Source organism: Argopecten irradians, chromosome 5 (assembly GCF_041381155.1).
Source record: "Argopecten irradians isolate NY chromosome 5, Ai_NY, whole genome shotgun sequence".
Lineage (NCBI taxonomy): Eukaryota > Metazoa > Mollusca > Bivalvia > Pectinida > Pectinidae > Argopecten > Argopecten irradians.
Window position 1 is genome coordinate 1,327,866 of NC_091138.1, and position 24,419 is coordinate 1,352,284.

The 24,419-nt window shown below is 36.8% G+C and overlaps 2 protein-coding genes across 3 annotated transcripts in view; one reads left to right on the forward strand and one right to left on the reverse strand.

The window, feature by feature from the left end:
- Nucleotides 1–24,419, reverse strand: part of LOC138322617 (fatty acid synthase-like) — a 381,340-nt gene that overhangs the window by 34,041 nt on the left and 322,880 nt on the right. The gene's annotated exons all lie outside the window — the stretch shown is intronic.
- Nucleotides 1–24,419, forward strand: part of LOC138322623 (chitotriosidase-1-like) — a 44,170-nt gene that overhangs the window by 9,699 nt on the left and 10,052 nt on the right. For both annotated transcript variants that reach the window (XM_069266608.1, XM_069266609.1), the window contains exons 2-3: nucleotides 16,729–16,911; nucleotides 17,479–17,598. In XM_069266608.1, the coding sequence (XP_069122709.1) occupies nucleotides 16,729–16,911; nucleotides 17,479–17,598 (303 nt within the window). The remainder of the gene's footprint in view (nucleotides 1–16,728; nucleotides 16,912–17,478; nucleotides 17,599–24,419) is intronic.

Genomic DNA, 24,419 nt, shown 5'->3' on the forward strand with positions numbered 1-24,419 from the left:
AAATGTATGTAGTATATATATATATACCACACTGGACCACAACAGTCCTCTGTACTCTAGGAGTAATGAGACAGGCGAGGATGTATACCTTAATCAGGTAAAATGTATGTAGTATATATATACCACACTGGACCACAACAGTCCTCTGTACTCTAGGAGTAATGAGACAGGCGAGGATGTATACCTTAATCAGGTAAAATGTATGTAGTATATATATACCACACTGGACCACAACAGTCCTCTGTACTCTAGGAGTAATGAGACAGGCGAGGATGTATACCTTAATCAGGTAAAATGTATGTAGTATATATATATATACCACACTGGACCACAACAGTCCTCTGTACTCTAGGAGTAATGAGACAGGCGAGGATGTATACCTTAATCAGGTAAAATGTATGTAGTATATATATATACCACACTGGACCACAACAGTCCTCTGTACTCTAGGAGTAATGAGACAGGCGAGGATGTATACCTTAATCAGGTAAAATGTATGTAGTATATATATACCACACTGGACCACAACAGTCCTCTGTACTCTAGGAGTAATGAGACAGGCGAGGATGTATACCTTAATCAGGTAAAATGTATATGTAGTATATATATATACCACACTGGACCACAACAGTCCTCTGTACTCTAGGAGTAATGAGACAGGCGAGGATGTATACCTTAATCAGGTAAAATGTATGTAGTATATATATATATATACCACACTGGACCACAACAGTCCTCTGTACTCTAGGAGTAATGAGACAGGCGAGGATGTATACCTTAATCAGGTAAAATGTATGTAGTATATATATATATACCACACTGGACCACAACAGTCCTCTGTACTCTAGGAGTAATGAGACAGGCGAGGATGTATACCTTAATCAGGTAAAATGTATGTAGTATATATATATACCACACTGGACCACAACAGTCCTCTGTACTCTAGGAGTATTGAGACAGGCGAGGATGTATACCTTAATCAGGTAAAATGTATGTAGTATATATATATACCACACTGGACCACAACAGTCCTCTGTACTCTAGGAGTAATGAGACAGGCGAGGATGTATACCTTAATCAGGTAAAATGTATGTAGTATATATATATACCACACTGGACCACAACAGTCCTCTGTACTCTAGGAGTAATGAGACAGGCGAGGATGTATACCTTAATCAGGTAAAATGTATGTAGTATATATATATACCACACTGGACCACAACAGTCCTCTGTACTCTAGGAGTAATGAGACAGGCGAGGATGTATACCTTAATCAGGTAAAATGTATGTAGTATATATATATACCACACTGGACCACAACAGTCCTCTGTACTCTAGGAGTAATGAGACAGGCGAGGATGTAGACCTTAATCAGGTAAAATGTATGTAGTACAGTATATATATACCACACTGGACCACAACAGTCCTCTGTACTCTAGGAGTAATGAGACAGGCGAGGATGTAGACCTTAATCAGGTAAAATGTATGTAGTATATATATATACCACACTGGACCACAACAGTCCTCTGTACTCTAGGAGTAATGAGACAGGCGAGGATGTATACCTTAATCAGGTAAAATGTATGTAGTATATATATATACCACACTGGACCACAACAGTCCTCTGTACTCTAGGAGTAATGAGACAGGCGAGGATGTATACCTTAATCAGGTAAAATGTATGTAGTATATATATATACCACACTGGACCACAACAGTCCTCTGTACTCTAGGAGTAATGAGACAGGCGAGGATGTATACCTTAATCAGGTAAAATGTATGTAGTATATATATATACCACACTGGACCACAACAGTCCTCTGTACTCTAGGAGTAATGAGACAGGCGAGGATGTATACCTTAATCAGGTAAAATGTATGTAGTATATATATATATACCACACTGGACCACAACAGTCCTCTGTACTCTAGGAGTAATGAGACGGGCGAGGATGTATACCTTAATCAGGTAAAATGTATGTAGTATATATATATACCACACTGGACCACAACAGTCCTCTGTACTCTAGGAGTAATGAGACAGGCGAGGATGTATACCTTAATCAGGTAAAATGTATGTAGTAGTATATATATATACCACACTGGACCACAACAGTCCTCTGTACTCTAGGAGTAATGAGACAGGCGAGGATGTATACCTTAATCAGGTAAAATGTATGTAGTATATATATATATACCACACTGGACCACAACAGTCCTCTGTACTCTAGGAGTAATGAGACAGGCGAGGATGTATACCTTAATCAGGTAAAATGTATGTAGTATATATATATACCACACTGGACCACAACAGTCCTCTGTACTCTAGGAGTAATGAGACAGGCGAGGATGTATACCTTAATCAGGTAAAATGTATGTAGTATATATATATACCACACTGGACCACAACAGTCCTCTGTACTCTAGGAGTAATGAGACAGGCGAGGATGTATACCTTAATCAGGTAAAATGTATGTAGTATATATATATACCACACTGGACCACAACAGTCCTCTGTACTCTAGGAGTAATGAGACAGGCGAGGATGTATACCTTAATCAGGTAAAATGTATGTAGTATATATATATATACCACACTGGACCACAACAGTCCTCTGTACTCTAGGAGTAATGAGACAGGCGAGGATGTATACCTTAATCAGGTAAAATGTATGTAGTATATATATATACCACACTGGACCACAACAGTCCTCTGTACTCTAGGAGTAATGAGACAGGCGAGGATGTATACCTTAATCAGGTAAAATGTATGTAGTATATATATATATACCACACTGGACCACAACAGTCCTCTGTACTCTAGGAGTAATGAGACAGGCGAGGATGTATATACCTTAATCAGGTAAAATGTATGTAGTATATATATATACCACACTGGACCACAACAGTCCTCTGTACTCTAGGAGTAATGAGACAGGCGAGGATGTATACCTTAATCAGGTAAAATGTATGTAGTATATATATATATACCACACTGGACCACAACAGTCCTCTGTACTCTAGGAGTAATGAGACAGGCGAGGATGTATACCTTAATCAGGTAAAATGTATGTAGTATATATATATACCACACTGGACCACAACAGTCCTCTGTACTCTAGGAGTAATTGAGACAGGCGAGGATGTATACCTTAATCAGGTAAAATGTATGTAGTATATATATATACCACACTGGACCACAACAGTCCTCTGTACTCTAGGAGTAATGAGACAGGCGAGGATGTATACCTTAATCAGGTAAAATGTATGTAGTATATATATATACCACACTGGACCACAACAGTCCTCTGTACTCTAGGAGTAATGAGACAGGCGAGGATGTATACCTTAATCAGGTAAAATGTATGTAGTATATATATATACCACACTGGACCACAACAGTCCTCTGTACTCTAGGAGTAATGAGACAGGCGAGGATGTATACCTTAATCAGGTAAAATGTATGTAGTATATATATACCACACTGGACCACAACAGTCCTCTGTACTCTAGGAGTAATGAGACAGGCGAGGATGTATACCTTAATCAGGTAAAATGTATGTAGTATATATATATATACCACACTGGACCACAACAGTCCTCTGTACTCTAGGAGTAATGAGACAGGCGAGGATGTATACCTTAATCAGGTAAAATGTATGTAGTATATATATATACCACACTGGACCACAACAGTCCTCTGTACTCTAGGAGTAATGAGACAGGCGAGGATGTATACCTTAATCAGGTAAAATGTATGTAGTATATATATATACCACACTGGACCACAACAGTCCTCTGTACTCTAGGAGTAATGAGACAGGCGAGGATGTATACCTTAATCAGGTAAAATGTATGTAGTATATATATATACCACACTGGACCACAACAGTCCTCTGTACTCTAGGAGTAATGAGACAGGCGAGGATGTATACCTTAATCAGGTAAAATGTATGTAGTATATATATATACCACACTGGACCACAACAGTCCTCTGTACTCTCTAGGAGTAATGAGACAGGCGAGGATGTATACCTTAATCAGGTAAAATGTATGTAGTATATATATATACCACACTGGACCACAACAGTCCTCTGTACTCTAGGAGTAATGAGACACGGGCGAGGATGTATACCTTAATCAGGTAAAATGTATGTAGTATATATATATATACCACACTGGACCACAACAGTCCTCTGTACTCTAGGAGTAATGAGACAGGCGAGGATGTATACCTTAATCAGGTAAAATGTATGTAGTATATATATATATACCACACTGGACCACAACAGTCCTCTGTACTCTAGGAGTAATGAGACAGGCGAGGATGTATACCTTAATCAGGTAAAATGTATGTAGTATATATATATATACCACACTGGACCACAACAGTCCTCTGTACTCTAGGAGTAATGAGACAGGCGAGGATGTATACCTTAATCAGGTAAAATGTATGTAGTATATATATATACCACACTGGACCACAACAGTCCTCTGTACTCTAGGAGTAATGAGACAGGCGAGGATGTATACCTTAATCAGGTAAAATGTATGTAGTATATATATATACCACACTGGACCACAACAGTCCTCTGTACTCTAGGAGTAATGAGACAGGCGAGGATGTATACCTTAATCAGGTAAAATGTATGTAGTATATATATATACCACACTGGACCACAACAGTCCTCTGTACTCTAGGAGTAATGAGACAGGCGAGGATGTATACCTTAATCAGGTAAAATGTATGTAGTATATATATATACCACACTGGACCACAACAGTCCTCTGTACTCTAGGAGTAATGAGACGGGCGAGGATGTATACCTTAATCAGGTAAAATGTATGTAGTATATATATATACCACACTGGACCACAACAGTCCTCTGTACTCTAGGAGTAATGAGACAGGCGAGGATGTATACCTTAATCAGGTAAAATGTATGTAGTATATATATATACCACACTGGACCACAACAGTCCTCTGTACTCTAGGAGTAATGAGACAGGCGAGGATGTATACCTTAATCAGGTAAAATGTATGTAGTAGTATATATATACCACACTGGACCACAACAGTCCTCTGTACTCTAGGAGTAATGAGACAGGCGAGGATGTATACCTTAATCAGGTAAAATGTATGTAGTAGTATATATATATACCACACTGGACCACAACAGTCCTCTGTACTCTAGGAGTAATGAGACAGGCGAGGATGTATACCTTAATCAGGTAAAATGTATGTAGTATATATATATACCACACTGGACCACAACAGTCCTCTGTACTCTAGGAGTAATGAGACAGGCGAGGATGTATACCTTAATCAGGTAAAATGTATGTAGTATATATATATACCACACTGGACCACAACAGTCCTCTGTACTCTAGGAGTAATGAGACAGGCGAGGATGTATACCTTAATCAGGTAAAATGTATGTAGTATATATATATATACCACACTGGACCACAACAGTCCTCTGTACTCTAGGAGTAATGAGACAGGCGAGGATGTATACCTTAATCAGGTAAAATGTATGTAGTATATATATATACCACACTGGACCACAACAGTCCTCTGTACTCTAGGAGTAATGAGACAGGCGAGGATGTATACCTTAATCAGGTAAAATGTATGTAGTATATATATATACCACACTGGACCACAACAGTCCTCTGTACTCTAGGAGTAATGAGACAGGCGAGGATGTATACCTTAATCAGGTAAAATGTATGTAGTATATATATATACCACACTGGACCACAACAGTCCTCTGTACTCTAGGAGTAATGAGACAGGCGAGGATGTATACCTTAATCAGGTAAAATGTATGTGTAGTATATATATATACCACACTGGACCCCAACAGTCCTCTGTACTCTAGGAGTAATGAGACAGGCGAGGATGTATACCTTAATCAGGTAAAATGTATGTAGTATATATATATACCACACTGGACCACAACAGTCCTCTGTACTCTAGGAGTAATGAGACAGGCGAGGATGTATACCTTAATCAGGTAAAATGTATGTAGTATATATATATACCACACTGGACCACAACAGTCCTCTGTACTCTAGGAGTAATGAGACAGGCGAGGATGTATACCTTAATCAGGTAAAATGTATGTAGTATATATATATACCACACTGGACCACAACAGTCCTCTGTACTCTAGGAGTAATGAGACAGGCGAGGATGTATACCTTAATCAGGTAAAATGTATGTAGTATATATATATACCACACTGGACCACAACAGTCCTCTGTACTCTAGGAGTAATGAGACAGGCGAGGATGTATACCTTAATCAGGTAAAATGTATGTAGTATATATATATACCACACTGGACCACAACAGTCCTCTGTACTCTAGGAGTAATGAGACAGGCGAGGATGTATACCTTAATCAGGTAAAATGTATGTAGTATATATATATACCACACTGGACCACAACAGTCTTCTGTACTCTAGGAGTATTGAGACAGGCGAGGATGTATACCTTAATCAGGTAAAATGTATGTAGTATATATATATACCACACTGGACCACAACAGTCCTCTGTACTCTAGGAGTAATGAGACAGGCGAGGATGTATACCTTAATCAGGTAAAATCTATGTAGTATATATATATATACCACACTGGACCACAACAGTCCTCTGTACTCTAGGAGTAATGAGACAGGCGAGGATGTATACCTTAATCAGGTAAAATGTATGTAGTATATATATATACCACACTGGACCACAACAGTCCTCTGTACTCTAGGAGTAATGAGACGGGCGAGGATGTATACCTTAATCAGGTAAAATGTATGTAGTATATATATATATACCACACTGGACCACAACAGTCCTCTTAACTCTAGGAGTAATGAGACAGGCGAGGATGTATACCTTAATCAGGTAAAATGTATGTAGTATATATATATATATACCACACTGGACCACAACAGTCCTCTTAACTCTAGGAGTAATGAGACAGGCGAGGATGTATACCTTAATCAGGTAAAATGTATGTAGTATATATATATACCACACTGGACCACAACAGTCCTCTGTACTCTAGGAGTAATGAGACAGGCGAGGATGTATACCTTAATCAGGTAAAATGTATGTAGTATATATATATACCACACTGGACCACAACAGTCCTCTGTACTCTAGGAGTAATGAGACAGGCGAGGATGTATACCTTAATCAGGTAAAATGTATGTAGTATATATATATACCACACTGGACCACAACAGTCCTCTGTACTCTAGGAGTAATGAGACAGGCGAGGATGTATACCTTAATCAGGTAAAATGTATGTAGTATATATATATACCACACTGGACCACAACAGTCCTCTGTACTCTAGGAGTAATGAGACAGGCGAGGATGTATACCTTAATCAGGTAAAATGTATGTAGTATATATATATACCACACTGGACCACAACAGTCCTCTGTACTCTAGGAGTAATGAGACAGGCGAGGATGTATACCTTAATCAGGTAAAATGTATGTAGTATATATATATACCACACTGGACCACAACAGTCCTCTGTACTCTAGGAGTAATGAGACAGGCGAGGATGTATACCTTAATCAGGTAAAATGTATGTAGTATATATATATACCACACTGGACCACAACAGTCCTCTGTACTCTAGGAGTAATGAGACAGGCGAGGATGTATACCTTAATCAGGTAAAATGTATGTAGTATATATATATACCACACTGGACCACAACAGTCCTCTGTACTCTAGGAGTAATGAGACAGGCGAGGATGTATACCTTAATCAGGTAAAATGTATGTAGTATATATATATACCACACTGGACCACAACAGTCCTCTGTACTCTAGGAGTAATGAGACGGGCGAGGATGTATACCTTAATCAGGTAAAATGTATGTATGTAGTATATATATATACCACACTGGACCACAACAGTCCTCTGTACTCTAGGAGTAATGAGACGGGCGAGGATGTATACCTTAATCAGGTAAAATGTATGTAGTATATATATATACCACACTGGACCACAACAGTCCTCTGTACTCTAGGAGTAATGAGACAGGCGAGGATGTATACCTTAATCAGGTAAAATGTATGTAGTATATATATATATACCACACTGGACCACAACAGTCCTCTGTACTCTAGGAGTAATGAGACAGGCGAGGATGTATACCTTAATCAGGTAAAATGTATGTAGTATATATATATACCACACTGGACCACAACAGTCCTCTGTACTCTAGGAGTAATGAGACAGGCGAGGATGTATACCTTAATCAGGTAAAATGTATGTAGTATATATATATATACCACACTGGACCACAACAGTCCTCTGTACTCTAGGAGTAATGAGACAGGCGAGGATGTATACCTTAATCAGGTAAAATGTATGTAGTATATATATATATACCACACTGGACCACAACAGTCCTCTGTACTCTAGGAGTAATGAGACAGGCGAGGATGTATACCTTAATCAGGTAAAATGTATGTAGTATATATATATACCACACTGGACCACAACAGTCCTCTGTACTCTAGGAGTAATGAGACAGGCGAGGATGTATACCTTAATCAGGTAAAATGTATGTAGTATATATATACCACACTGGACCACAACAGTCCTCTGTACTCTAGGAGTAATGAGACAGGCGAGGATGTATACCTTAATCAGGTAAAATGTATGTAGTATATATATATACCACACTGGACCACAACAGTCCTCTGTACTCTAGGAGTAATGAGACAGGCGAGGATGTATACCTTAATCAGGTAAAATGTATGTAGTATATATATATACCACACTGGACCACAACAGTCCTCTGTACTCTAGGAGTAATGAGACGGGCGAGGATGTATACCTTAATCAGGTAAAATGTATGTAGTATATATATATACCACACTGGACCACAACAGTCCTCTGTACTCTAGGAGTAATGAGACAGGCGAGGATGTATACCTTAATCAGGTAAAATGTATGTAGTATATATATATACCACACTGGACCACAACAGTCCTCTGTACTCTAGGAGTAATGAGACAGGCGAGGATGTATACCTTAATCAGGTAAAATGTATGTAGTATATATATATACCACACTGGACCACAACAGTCCTCTGTACTCTAGGAGTAATGAGACAGGCGAGGATGTATACCTTAATCAGGTAAAATGTATGTAGTATATATATATACCACACTGGACCACAACAGTCCTCTGTACTCTAGGAGTACATTTGACTAGGATGTATACCTTAATCAGGTAAAAATAGTCATATTTAATTAATGATATCATTTGTCATATTTAATAATGATATATTTGTCGACTAAGCACTCTATGTTATCCCATATTTAAAAGCAGGTTTTTAAATTAATTAGGCTTGTTTTGTGAGCTTATTTCACGCAACACCTTCATTAAAGGTAGGATATCATAATTGTGCCTGCTGCCCCATGCATGGTCGTAAAAGGCGACTACATTTGAAATCTTAATTTAGTTGTTACTGAGATGAAATGCTTTAATTTTGCAACCATTCAGTAGCTTTATATGACGTTTAGAGCTTTATTTGAATTTTGTCATGATCTGTTTAAGATTAGTGCATCTTAGGGTTATATGAAGTAGGTGATGGGATGTTTAAGGTCATATTCAATGTATGGGATCATCTGTCAACTAAGTATCTTATGGGTTTTCCATGTTTAAGCAAGTGGTTAAGCTAATTAAGTTTGTTTTATGAGAGAATCTCAAGCACCCCCTATATTGCAAGTATGTTAGAATGAATTGTGCCTACTGCCCCATTGCATGATCGTAAAAGGTGAATTAATATGGAACCTTTAGCTAGTGGCTATAGAACAACAATATTATGTATTAAACATCTAGCGTTCACCATAAGCGGGTGTTATCTTGAAAATAACTGGTTTGTTGTGATAGGAAAGTATTCCTGAGAAAGGAACCTTCTCTAGGTGATGATTAAGACATAAATCCAATGATTTAGTCGCTTTTTCCTATCATGCAATGAGGTAGCAGGCACAATTCTAACATCATACTTGCATGGAATGTGACCTAATTTATGCACGTGACCCAGCAAATGTGACCCTAGGATGTAGTTATCTGAAGTAGATCGTGACAAAATACAAATTAAGTGCTAGAAAGCTTCGAAATGGTTGAAAAAATAGAGTATTATCATCTCTGTACACACGAAATTAAGATTCCAAATTCAGTCGCCTTTTACGATCATGCAATGGGGTAGCAGGCACAGTTATAACAACCTACCTTCAATGAAAGCGTTGCTTGCAATAAGCTCATAAAACAAGCCTATAGATAATTAAGGAACCTGCTTTAAAGTGAATAGTGTCGGGCAAAGAAAACCAGTCCAAAAAGCGTTCATCCAAACGACGGTCAAGTTCTGCTTCCGTTGCCCAGTTCTGACCATTGAAATAATGGAAAAGTTCTAAAAATAACTCTTTGAAAGCGAGGCTCCGTGGAAATGTAACCACGGACATAGCTAGCCGGGAAGACGTTTTAGGATTCCTACAATTAAAATTAATTTCTTCGCATGCAGAGAGAAGTTAACGAGAGTTTTTTTTTTCTATTTCGTAAGAAATTATACTGGATACATTCACAACATTTTTACCAACTTTAGCCTTCCTTGCCCGACTATTCACTTTAAATATGGGACAACAGCAAAAGCTAAGTGGATAGATAAAACCATACATTGAATATGAATAATTAATGCACGTGACCTAGCCAGTATGACCCTATGATGTAATTATCTTATGCAGGTCATGTCAAGATCCACATGCAGTACTAAACTATAAAATCGGTGAAAAAATCTTAGTTTTTGGCAAAAAGTTTCTAATGCTAAAATGGAACAAATACTTAACTAGGTCACTGTGAACTACTCTTTAAATTTGTCATCATCTGGCCTAAACTTCACAAATCCAATGTTTACATTAAAAACTTCAAAAATATCACCTCTATTCTAATATCTATTTAATTAGAGCTTAAACAATGAAAATGTGAATTATCACCCTTTGACCTTTGATCCCTAAATTACCATAAACGCAGAAAAGATCAGATATTTTGAATAGCATACAATATGCAACTGACCCTAATGGCTGATACCCCTCCTTTAACGAAATTTATCAAATTATTTAACGAGTTTGATAAATTTCATATAACATAGTCACGTATATAAGATTATGTTTATCACATACCTTTTATTAATATAAATATTCAACTTTTAATTTCGCCTCTATATAAAACAGTAGAAATCCGTCTCGGATGTGACGTTTCCCGTCTTATGAGACAATCATGCGACGACATACATACTTTATGACGTCAAAACTACATATGACGTCATAATAGTGTTATTACACACGTGTCTTACGAAATTTATGACATGGCCATATGACATGGCTGGACGGGCCAGATAGACATGGCTGCAGCACGGGTCAGTTATGAAATAACAGCAACAGGAAGAAAAGATTGCGACATTGAAGATGGAAAGCATTATTAACGAAAAATGTGTACTTTTGTTGAAAAATTATGGAAAATCCGTACATTTGCCATGCAATTTATATTACTGAGGATCATTAATGGATGTTTAAGTAATGAAAGAAAAAATAAAATTGGGTAGAAAAATTAATCTGTTTTCTTAATGGATGACTGAAATAAGGTCATTTTTACAAATTTTTACTAGAAAAATAGGGTCATTTCTGTTTGTTATTCTTTCAATGTTGTATTTGTTTCATTCAAAAAAATAAATATCACTGCTGGAAGCTTATTGAGTATGCTTAAAATTAATTAATTATATAAAAAGTGAAATTTTAGGACCATTTGTCATTGAAAATGTCCCTAGCAACACTATTTTTTCCTTAGCAACAGCTTATAATTGCTTATATTTCAACTGCCTCCTCTTTCAAATAGAAATAATTATATTGTCACTCATAATATGTGAACTGTGACATTACTTGACACCAATCCTACAGTTAATTCCTTTCACCAAAACATATAATATATAGTGTTTGTAAATGGATTTGGGAGGGAAAATAGCAGATTATTAGAGGACACCACTGCTTCAATAGAAATTCTTTTGTCAACTTTTATTAAGCTTATAAGGATACTCCCTGAAAGTTCATGCACACTGTAAGTCATTGTGCACTTCGTATCAGTCGTGACACACACTCCTTAATACTTATGCCCTCATTCAGTATCACACAATAAACTTATGACCCTCATTCAATCATCACACTATATTCTTATGGGCCCTCATCTCATGACTGAGACATAAGTCATCAACGAGTTGTAAATGTATGCCCTCTCATCACAACTAGTTGAACTTTGCTTATCTTCAGTCATAATTACTTGACTGTACAACATATCTTATTTAACATTACAGTCATCACACTATAAATTGTATGCCATCATTCAACATACCCTCACCAGACTGAAATATCTTCATTAAACATCCTTCCACAACATTTGATGTCCTCATTAAAAAAAATTCAACTAAAATATTTTGTCCATATGGCTTGATAACAGATCTCTGTAGACTCATTTTATGAATGTATATGTTCCAAACTGAAAATTACAACCAACACACATTAAGCTTATTAATTTATCTGAATTAATAATCATCACACTTTGGTCTTTTGATATCACACACTTCACCAAACTGTGTTGGTCAGTTCACAACTAAGAGTCTGCATAGTGGTTAAGATGTCCCGACATATTACCACAAGCCCTCCACCTCTTGGATGCGGGTTCGAATTCCATGTGGGACAGTTGCCAGGTACTGACGTGCTGGTTGGTGGTTTTTCTCCGGGTAGGCCGGTTTTCCTCCACCAACAAACCTTGCACGTCCTTAAACGACTCTGGCTATTAAAAGGACGTTAAACTAATATCAAGAGTATCCAGCTTATATATCAATTGCTTGGTGAAAGTAGAGTGATAAAATGTCTGCTAGACAGAACTCCATGTATTTTAAGTATAGAACAAGCGCCTTCGATGGTATGTACAATTACTATGGGTCTCGCACTGGTATTTTGTGGAACTTTCTTAACTTGGTACACCTTGACAACTGGTCCATCAGCAATACCTGATCCACCTGAGTCTTTTAATGCAGATGTCATTCTAGAAGTAAAAATAGAAAAAAATAATTGATTTCTAAAACAGAATGTATGTTTGCCAAAATTAAATGATACAGATAATATTGCCATAGGCAGCACAAGTTTCAGAGTCAACATTTTAACAAATTAAGCTTAATAGAATCAGAATTAGAGACAGAAAAATTAGTACGGTTGGTCAGAGGGACACTACATTAAAAACACACACACACATATGTAAACGTTTGTGTATGTTTTATGGTGGAACAATTAAATGATAGTTGAATTGCAGTAAAACATCCGATGATTCGATTCATCTGTGTTTTACTGTTCAAGAAACATTGACACTTATAAGTTATACAGACTGTACCGACTGATTCCAGGTTGGTGTTTTACACACATATTGGTTTAAGCACTGGGGTGTCAGTCTTTTGTATCGTTATCTTAAATATTTAAAATGTCACAATATGAAATATTCTTGTTAAGAGAACAATCAATAAACAATATGAAATATTCTTGTTAAAAGAACAATCAGTAACCTATATTACTAGTATTAGAGTACTTGAAATCATTTCTGTTTTGTCTGACTATACATAAAAATAATTTCATATACCGGTATGTAAATGTTTCTTACATAATACATGATATAGTGCATTTACATTGTATATAGAGTCTACATAAGAAATAATTCCTGTACTACTCACGAATTACAGTAATAAATAGCTGTACAGCACTTAAAGGACTACAGAAACTGAAAACAGAAAAGGAAATATCCAACAATCATTCATTCAAGATATTAATAATTTAATAAGTTACTTACACTTACAAGATGTACTAAATATTGCATGTTTTTTAATTTTTATTTTTTTCATGTATATTTATAATAACTTATACACCTAGATTATTCTAGATATTATAAAATAGTCAGTTTCTTCAAAATTTTCATCAATTTATTCTTTACCATATGGTCATGATCAGTGATGGATCCAGAAGGGTTGAAAAAGTTTTGAAAAATCATGCAACCCGCCCCCCCAACCACCCCCACCCCCCACCCCCACCAAGGAATTGTCTTCGATTCTGCCACTGGTTAATGTACTCTCATCAAACTATATATAGCTATAAGGTTATGTTATGAAAATAAGTATTTCAATTAAGTACAACATACACTGTTAGGCTATACTAACAAGAATGGCACCGGCAATAGAATAAAATATATGAAGTGATTTTTGTTGGAATTCATTCAATTTCTGTCTCATTAAAACATTTGCATAATAAAAAAAACTTACCAAAAGTAATCCTGTCACTTCTTCTCCATTCCTCCACACATATTAAGGCCAAAAACATAGTTAACAGCACATTTATGCAGGCTTGAAAACATGCTGTTCTGTAAAATAGATCGCCTTTTGTTGTTTCATGCATGGAGAGTTCCAGGCAAGGGAGGTAATTATATACTAAATCACTGGCAAGGGAGATAATCCAAATGCTAAATCATGCCAAATTTCAGGAAATTTACAGGAAAAATTTATAATTTATTCTTTCCATTTCATTTTTTCTACCCAATTTTTATTATTGATTATTTTTAACCAATTAATGCTTATTGTTTTAGTATAAATAACATTATCAAGCAATGTATGGATTTGAGAAATTTTTCATTACTTTTAGCAACATTTCAACATATTTTAACTAATATTTTGGGGGTTTCCGGCCTCTTAGATCTTAAGAAAATTATGAAAACATATTTTTTGTTAATTTTTCACACGCCTATAAGGATTTAATCAATTTAAAATGTTGTGCATTATGAAACATGACATAAATTTTAAGAAATTTCGTTATTTTTAGATTAATGCATTTTTTCACATATGTAATTGTATATACCCTACCGGTTGCCATGGATACAAAAAATATTTGTTTCATATCATAACCAACTTTTTTTGATTAGTTTTCTTTATATATAACAAAATAAACAAAACAATCAGTCAACTTCTGTGAGATTTTCACACTTTCCACTAATATGTGTACGAAGCTCGATGCTTATTGGCATTATTAATATTTTCTTTCAGTTGCTTGATTATATATTGTTTAGGGTAATGCCAATAGGAAGTACAAAGCCTGAGTACTGTAAGGTTTATTGACATTGTACGATATCAGCTAGAGTGGACAATTAATGGACGTATGTCAACGTTTTGTTAAAAGGATTTGCTCTGGTTATTTTTAATTCATTATTACGATACATTGCGTCAAGATTGTGTTATTTTATTTTTATACACTGTATGTTTTATTCAACTCAACACTGACATCCTGTCTCATTTTATTATCTTTGTTTTGGTTTACATTTACAAGTGACTTCTATGACTGTCTTTTTTATACTTTGAATATACTGTACTTACTACCATTTTATTATTCTTAGTTTTTTCATCTAGATGTATACTGGCTATTGTTGTTAAATTATTTCTTACTTTTTCCTAGAATTAGATGTCTCTTTACTGACTTTTGTTGTAAAATTATTTCTGACTTTTTCCTAGATTTAAATGTCTTTTTACTGACTACTATTGTAAAATTATTTCTGACTTTTACCTAGATTTAGATGTCTCTATTTTTACTCCTTTCGTAAAATTATATCTTGCTTTTACCTAGATCCAAATGCTTCAACTTGTATTGGATAATATCTTACAATCTACACATAGCATACCTTATCAATGTGATCCTTTTAACTAGGTTATAAACAAATGAGTTCCTTATCTTCGTGTCATTGATCATTGAACGATCACTTCAATTGTATGTTGCTTATCAGTTAATGTAGGTCTAGTCACCATTTCCTTGTCGCCTTTATTTATTTATTTTTGTTTAGTCATTAGAGAAAACATTATTATTTTGTATTATTGAAATGTAGAAAGGCGTTCATAATATCATTACAAAATACTGTCTTTATTCCTCTTTTTCTATGCATTAGATTCGATTTGAAATCATTTCAAATGAGACGCCAAGGTCAGAAGCTGCTCCAATAAAGAGACAGACACGCCATACTTAAATACACGAGTCTACCACCTCGAGCTAAAAGTCGAAATGCGAATGCCACCGTAGAGAATCATGATTAGTACTTGGCTAAAAGGAATGAAAGCTTTCAAGTTGTGTTCTCAAGTCTTAGTATAAATGGCATTCATTCAACAAGATCTCCTGAAAAATACCAGACACAAATACTTTAGTATAAACTCATATGACATATACAAAAACAATGTCGTTGAATATTTCTAAATCGTGTTTATTTGACAGAGTCTAAGAATATTGCCTTTGTATCGCTTAGAAGGGCCGCGGTTGCCGAGCGGTTAAGATGTCCCGACATATTACCACAAGCCCTCCACCTCTGGGATGCGGGTTCGAATCCCATGTGAGGCAGTTGCCAGGTACTGACCGCTGGTCGGTGGTTTTTCTCCGGGTACTCCGGCTTTCCTCCACCAACAAACCTGGCACGTCCGTTCATGACCCTGGCTGTTAATAGGACGTAAAAATAAACAAACAAAGTATCGCTTAGAAGTACAGGTACATGTATATTATAATAATGGTTGGAGAAACATGTTTATCAAAGCCTACCCTTGTTTTGAAGATTGTTAGATGTTTACCTTACAGGATTGGGCAGTGAACTACTGGCTTACAAATGGAACTCCCCTGAACAAGTTAATCATGGGTATAGGTACCTACGGACGGTCATTTACCACGGCTTTACAGGGTAATGATATGGGCTGCCCGGCTAGAGGGGGTGGAACGGCCGGAACCTACACCAGGGAGGCAGGCTTCCTGTCATACTACGAGGTAATCTCTATATCCTTTATGTATTTAATCTGTGTTCAAAGTCAATATTTAAAACAAGCTTTACATGGTAAGGGATCATAACAACGTATTAGTAAGTAAAGTTATTAAACTATGACGTCTGGTTTAAGTTGGATATCACAATTAGTGTTGATAAACAAATATGTATGTATGAAAACTTAAATGATATAAATGTGATTTGACATATCGATTTCACATAATGATCAGCTTATTGTCTAAGAAAACACCTAAGTCTAGGATTGTTTCATGGTCCTGTATCTATAGCATTGGGCCCAGTTGTCGGTGTCGGACAGTTGTCCTGATTCAGAAGACAAAATTACAACTAACGCTTATTAAAAACTTTTAGGTATATTCGATAACATATTGAGTATGTGTATATCTGTCCTTGATGTGTTCACTAGCGTCATATCCGTATCAATGTAAATCATCATTATAATTAAAAGACGAAATTAGCAAACCAATTGGAAATATGAAAAACTAAAAAGAATAGTGTTTAACACGTCATGATTTAGAAATAATACGCTTTTTACATTACATGATTATGCCTAGATTTGTGCAAATATCAAGAATGGCTGGGAAGTGCGACGTCATCCGGAACACCTGGTCCCGTATGCCTTCAAGGGAAACCAGTGGGTAGGCTACGACGATATAGTTAGCGTTAAACGGAAGGTAAGACTGTTTAAGGTACTATATATATGATTAGTGGTTTGATAAATGTTCAGTTTTATGATAACACGGTTTTTGTGTAGCGAAGGAGATAGACAGTATATATTGGTGAAAAATAGTATATTCCACAATAAAGTATTAAATAGACAGTCATTATATCTTGATGAAAAATATGATATTCCACAATAAAGTGTTAACTAGATAGTCAGTTTATCCTAGTGAAAATATTATATTCCACAATAAAGTGTTAACTAGATAGTCAGTTTATCCTAGTGAAAATATTATATTCCGCATTGATGTGTTAACTAGACAGTCAGTATATCTTAGTGAAAATAATTATTTCCGCAATAACATGGTAACTAGATAGTCTGTATATCTTAGTGAAAATATTATATTCCACAATAATGTGTTAACTAGATAGTCAGTATATCTTGGTGAAAATAGTTATATTCCACAATAATGTGTTAACTAAACAGTCAGTACTTCACAATAATGTCTTCTGTGACAAGGTATATCTATAAATGACAGATTCCAAGACACATTCTCAATCCAGGTAAACTGACCTTTAGGGAAGAAAACTTTTGCTTAACTACCCTAACCATATACTATTTAGTTACACCACAGCTTCACCTGAATATTTCTAAGATCACCCTAGAAACAACCAAAATACAGGTACACACTTACACACTTTTTAATTTATAATCACAAATACTGCGATATTTCCACAATCTTCAAAGATACACAAGATTACAATCCAGCTGTTTATTAATTTCTGCATCATATAGCCTAACAGTAACTGATGTATCTCTATAAAGTATTTCCAACTTCTCATTATCAGATAACTTCTTGAAATTCACATTATAAATTTCACAAATCCATTCCCAATTATATGTAATGTACACGAAACAATAACAATGTCAAGCTCGATCAGGAGCTGCAAAACCACCTCTCTGTACATCGCTACTCCAACAACAAGCGCCACCAACCTCGGCCACAGACAGACGCAGTGTTACAAAACCACCTCTCTGTACATCGCTACTCCAACAACAAGCGCGACCAACCTCGGTCACAGACAGACACAGTGTTACAAACACCTCTCTGTACATCGCTACTCCAACAACAACGCGCGACCAACCCGGCACAGACAGACGCAGTGTTACAAAACCACCTCTCTGTACATCGCTACTCCAACAACAAGCGCGACCAACCTCGGCCACAGACAGACACAGTGTTACAAACACCTCTCTGTACATCGCTACTCCAACAACAAGCGCGACCAACCTCGGCCACAGACAGACGCAGTGTTACAAAACCACCTCTCTGTACATCGCTACTCCAACAACAAGCGCGACCAACCTCGGCCACAGACAGACGTAGTGTTACAAAACCACCTCTCTGTACATCGCTACTCCAACAACAAGCGCAGCCAACCTCGGCCACAGACAGACGCAGTGTTACAAAACCACCTCTCTGTACATCGCTACTCCAACAACAAGCGCGACCAACCTCGGCCACAGACAGACGTAGTGTTACAAAACCACCTCTCTGTACATCGCTACTCCAACAACAAGCGCGACCAACCTCGGCCACAGACAGACACAGTGTTACAAAACCACCTCTCTGTACATCGCTACTCCAACAACAAGCGCAACCAACCTCGGCCACAGACAGACGCAGTGTTACAAAACCACCTCTCTGTACATCGCTACTCCAACAACAAGCGCAACCAACCTCGGCCACAGACAGACACAGTGTTACAAAACCACCTCTCTGTATATCGCTACTCCAACAACAAGCGCAGCCAACCTCGGGCTTAGACAGACGTAGTGTTACAACACCACCTCTCTGTATATCGCTACTCCAACAACAAGCGCAGCCAACCTCGGGCTTAGACAGACGTAGTGTTACAAAACCACCTCTCTGTACATCGCTACTCCAACAACAAGCGCAACCAACCTCGGCCACAGACAGACGCAGTGTTACAAAACCACCTCTCTGTACATCGCTACTCCAACAACAAACGCAACCAACCTCGGCCACAGACAGACGCAGTGTTACAAAACCACCTCTCTGTACATCGCTACTCCAACAACAAGCGCAACCAACCTCGGTCACAGACAGACGCAGTGTTATAAAACCACCTCTCTGTACATCGCTACTCCAACAACAAGCGCAGCCAACCTCGGGCTTAGACAGACGTAGTGTTACAAAACCACCTCTCTGTATATCGCTACTCCAACAGCAAGCGCAACCAACCTCGGCCACAGACAGACGCAGTGTTACAAAACCACCTCTCTGTACATCGCTACTCCAACAACAAGCGCAACCAACCTCGGCCACAGACAGACACAGTGTTACAAAACCACCTCTCTGTACATCGCTACTCCAACAACAAGCGCAACCAACCTCGGTCACAGACAGACGCAGTGTTATAAAACCACCTCTCTGTACATCGCTACTCCAACAACAAGCGCAACCAACCTCGGCCACAGACAGACGCAGTGTTACAAAACCACCTCTCTGTACATCGCTACTCCAACAACAAGCGCAACCAACCTCGGTCACAGACAGACGCAGTGTTACAAAACCACCTCTCTGTACATCGCTACTCCAACAACAAGCGCAACCAACCTCGGGCACAGACAGACGCAGTGTTACAGCCCACTTTGAAAAAATAACGCAAAAACATCGTTTAAATGTGGTAAATATGGTTCAACGGACTCAAACACTCAAACATTCTTTTTCATAGTGCGTTAAAAAGATACATCTTAAAGCACTTTGAAAAAAAATATATTACATGCTCAAAATGGAACAGACACAAAAAAACAAATCATTAATGTATGGCCAAGTTTGCTATAATTGAAACAATTTTCGCCAACAACAAGCGCAACCAACCTCTATTCTAGATTTGGTGCTCACAAAGGAAGAGGATGATTTAAAGGATCTACAAATTGGAAACCAAATCGGACATAGTGATCATGCAACTTTAACATTCAAGATAGAACTAGTACTGGATAAAAAAGATACACCCAAAAAAAGGTATTGCTTTTACCGAGGAAATTACGACAACATGAATGAAGAACTCGGTTCTGTGGAATGGGAGAATAATATGGAAGATATGGACACTCTAGATTCGTGGAGCTACTTCGTCGAAAAAATAAATATATGTATGGAGAAATGGATACCAGTGACAAGAAGTGGTCCAGGAACCAGATGTCGAAAAGCAAATATAAACCTTGAAGCAATTAAATCGCTGAAGGAAAAAAGAAAGGCATGGCATACCTACAAAAATAATTCAACAGCAGCAAATTTTGAAAAATACAGGCAAGCAAGGAACTTGGCAAAATCCTCCTTAAGGAAAGGATCAATTGAGTATGAATCCAAGATTGCTAAAGAATTCAAATCAGATCCTAAAAGTTTTTGGAAATTTGTAAAATCTAGAACCAAATCAAAAGGTGGAATACCAAACCTTGAATTGGATGATGGGACTTCAGTAGCAAGTGACAAAGGGAAGGCAGAGGAATTTAATAAATTCTTCGCCAGCATATTTACCAAGGAAAATATCAACTCTGTGCCAGATATTGAAAACATACTCGATGACACAATAAATCCTCTTGAGAACATTGACATTACTCCGGATTCAGTATATCAAAAATTATCTAAATTGAATACTTCAAAATCACAAGGACCAGATGAGATGCATCCAAAAGTTTTAAAAGAAACAGCAGAGAATATCAGCACGCCACTATCAATAATATTCAAAAAGTCTATCAACGAGGGAATCTTGCCAAATATCTGGAAGAAAGCAAATATCACACCACTATTCAAGAAGGGAAACAAAAGAAAATCAGAAAATCACAGACCTGTGAGCCCAACAAGTGTGATAGTGAAGTGTCTCGAGTCTATTATTAGGGATTATATTATGAAACATCTGGAGGAAAATAATCTTCTGTGTGACGAGCAATTTGGTTTTAGGAAAGGAAAATCTACAACTTTACAACTCTTAGAAGTAATAGAGGACATTACTAGTAAATTAGATGAAGGCAACAACATTGACATTATTTATCTTGATTTCAAAAAAGCGTTTGATACGGTGCCGCATGAGAGATTAATAAGGAAAATGAATTCATTAGGAATACAAGGGAAACTAGGTCGATGGATTAGATCATTTCTGGACTCGAGAAAGCAAAGGGTAGTGGTGAACGGAGTAAAATCAGATTGGGAAGACGTGGAAAGTGGCGTCCCTCAGGGAAGTGTATTAGGTCACATTCTCTTTTCAATGTACATCAATGACTTACCAAATTCGATTAGAAGTAACATCAAACTCTTCGCGGATGATACAAAAATTTACGGAATTAGTAACACTATAGAAGAAAAAGGTATGATTCAAGAGGATATAAACAAGCTTGGAACATGGTCAGAAAAATGGCAGCTACATTTTAATGTTTCTAAGTGTAAAACTCTGCACTTCGGGTCTCGGAATCAAGCACATGAATATTCAATGCGAAACGAGGTGGAAATATGATAACCATAAAAAATGACACCACAGAGAAAGATTTAGGCATAACATTTGACACGGAGTTGAAATTCAGCATTCACGTTGCCAATTGCGCAAAAAAGGCAAATAGACTGATTGGATTAATACGACGCACATTCACAATTATGGATAAGGAAATGTTTATACCAATTTACAAGTCGCTAATTAGGCCATTACTTGAATATAGAGTAACAGCATGGTGCCCAATATTAAGGAAGGATATCCTGGAACTGGAAAATGTACAAAGAAGGGCAACAAAACAAGTCAAAGGTCTCCATGACAAAACATATACGGAAAGACTAAAAATACTTGGAATTCCAAGTCTACAATATAGAAGAACAAGATATGACATGATTCAGGTATTCAGGATACTAAATAAAATTGACGTAACCAGTGTAACATCAGAAGGTTTATTCATTCGAATTGAGGACAACAGAACAAGGGGTCATAGTAAAAAGCTGAGAAAAACCAGGACTAGGCTGAGATGTAGAACCAACTCATTTGCGATTCGAGTTGTGAATGTGTGGAATAGTCTCCCGGAAAATGTTGTCAGTGCAGAAACAATAAATGCGTTTAAATCCAAACTAAACAAGGAATGGAGAAATCACCCGCTGAAATTTAGTCCGGATTGCTACTGATGATACCATGTGAGGTCATGATCACATATCTGCCACCAAAGGATAGGGTTTGGATGTAATGGACATCGTATAGTGCATCCATAACCATATGTGAAATATATGTGTTGTATATATAAAAACAATAGACAGAAGGAAACACAGTTTTTAAAGTATGGACAGTTATTTTTAACTTTAAATTGAGTATGTGGGCATCTTTGAGTGTGACTCGACGATGTATGCGCAACAAGTGAAAACCAGCAAGTGACTCAAGTCTAAATTGAGGAGGTCAAGAGGTATTGTTGCCTATATAGACCGAAGATCAGGTAAATCAGGTACATAGGACCCTTGAAAATCCGAACACTTGCGCCCTTAGTCCTAACTAACCGAAATTGCCAGATTACCTTTACTTTATATAGATGTATACTCGAATCTATTTCTCAATATTTCAAGTTTTCGCTTCATAAAGCAACATTTTTTTGCGATATAGACTTTATTTAATTTTTGCGCATTTTTTTATGTTTGGTTATTATCATAGCATAAAGACTGCATGTTGTACACTATGACATACTTAGGTCTTCTGAGTTATATTTTGAGTTTTCTCAAAAGTTATTGGTTATTGTAAAAATCATTTTCCAATAGATTCAAAAAACGTTATGAAATTTTAACAACTATCTTCAAAAATGTTTATCAATATGGGTAGCGTCACTTTAGGTATCGCTGTGTTGATCGATGTGTCGGTGATGTTGTCACTGGCGTCGTCAAACCTTAATCAAACATATCTCATCAGAAAATGCATGAATGTTTTCATCAATATGTGGCAAGTTAATATATATAATTAAAACAAAACTAATAATTAATAATGGTATCAATTACAACAGCAACGATGCAATAATGTTGTGGCATAGCTATATCAAGCATGTTGGTACTAATAAAAATAATCCATTCAGAGTATGACATTTGGCTTCTAACACCATTTAAGAAAAGGTTTGAGTCATATTGATGTTTAAACTAAAAACAAAATTGAATAGGATGCTTCAAAATGGAAACAGCAGGCCCACCTGTGTATCAGTTCATAGTTCAGGTCAATGTTACTGGTGGAACATACAACATTCAGGGGATATTTGCGAACAGCAATATCAGTAAAGTAATAAGTCCCACTTATTTTTCGGGTCTAGAACTAAAATGCACTTTGTCAACATACTTTAATTTTTTTCCCAAAGTGCATTGAGTTTACACCATACATGTATTTTAAAGTGCGTTATTTTTTCAAAGTGGATTGTAACAAGTTCGGGAAAATTAACATTCGCGGATTTAAAAAAAATGAATGGAAATTCTTATCAGTGTCAATGATGTAGATGCAAGTTCACGCAGATGAACTTTCGCGAATTTCGTGAAAGTAAATCGCGCGCGAAAGAAATTTGGTTTACAGTATATAGAACGTTAGCACGTGAAGCGATTGCTGGATTACACTGGAATGGCGGAATCACACTTTGGATAATTTCTAACCACGTCAAGAATCATACAAATCATTGTGCATCTACTATAAACATCAAAACCGTAATATGACTTTGAAACCTCGCTTGTCTTTACATCACTAGTTTACTGATAATACAAAATACGAAACTAAGCAATCAGCTAGCTCTGCAGTTGTCATAAAAACAATGGCTTCT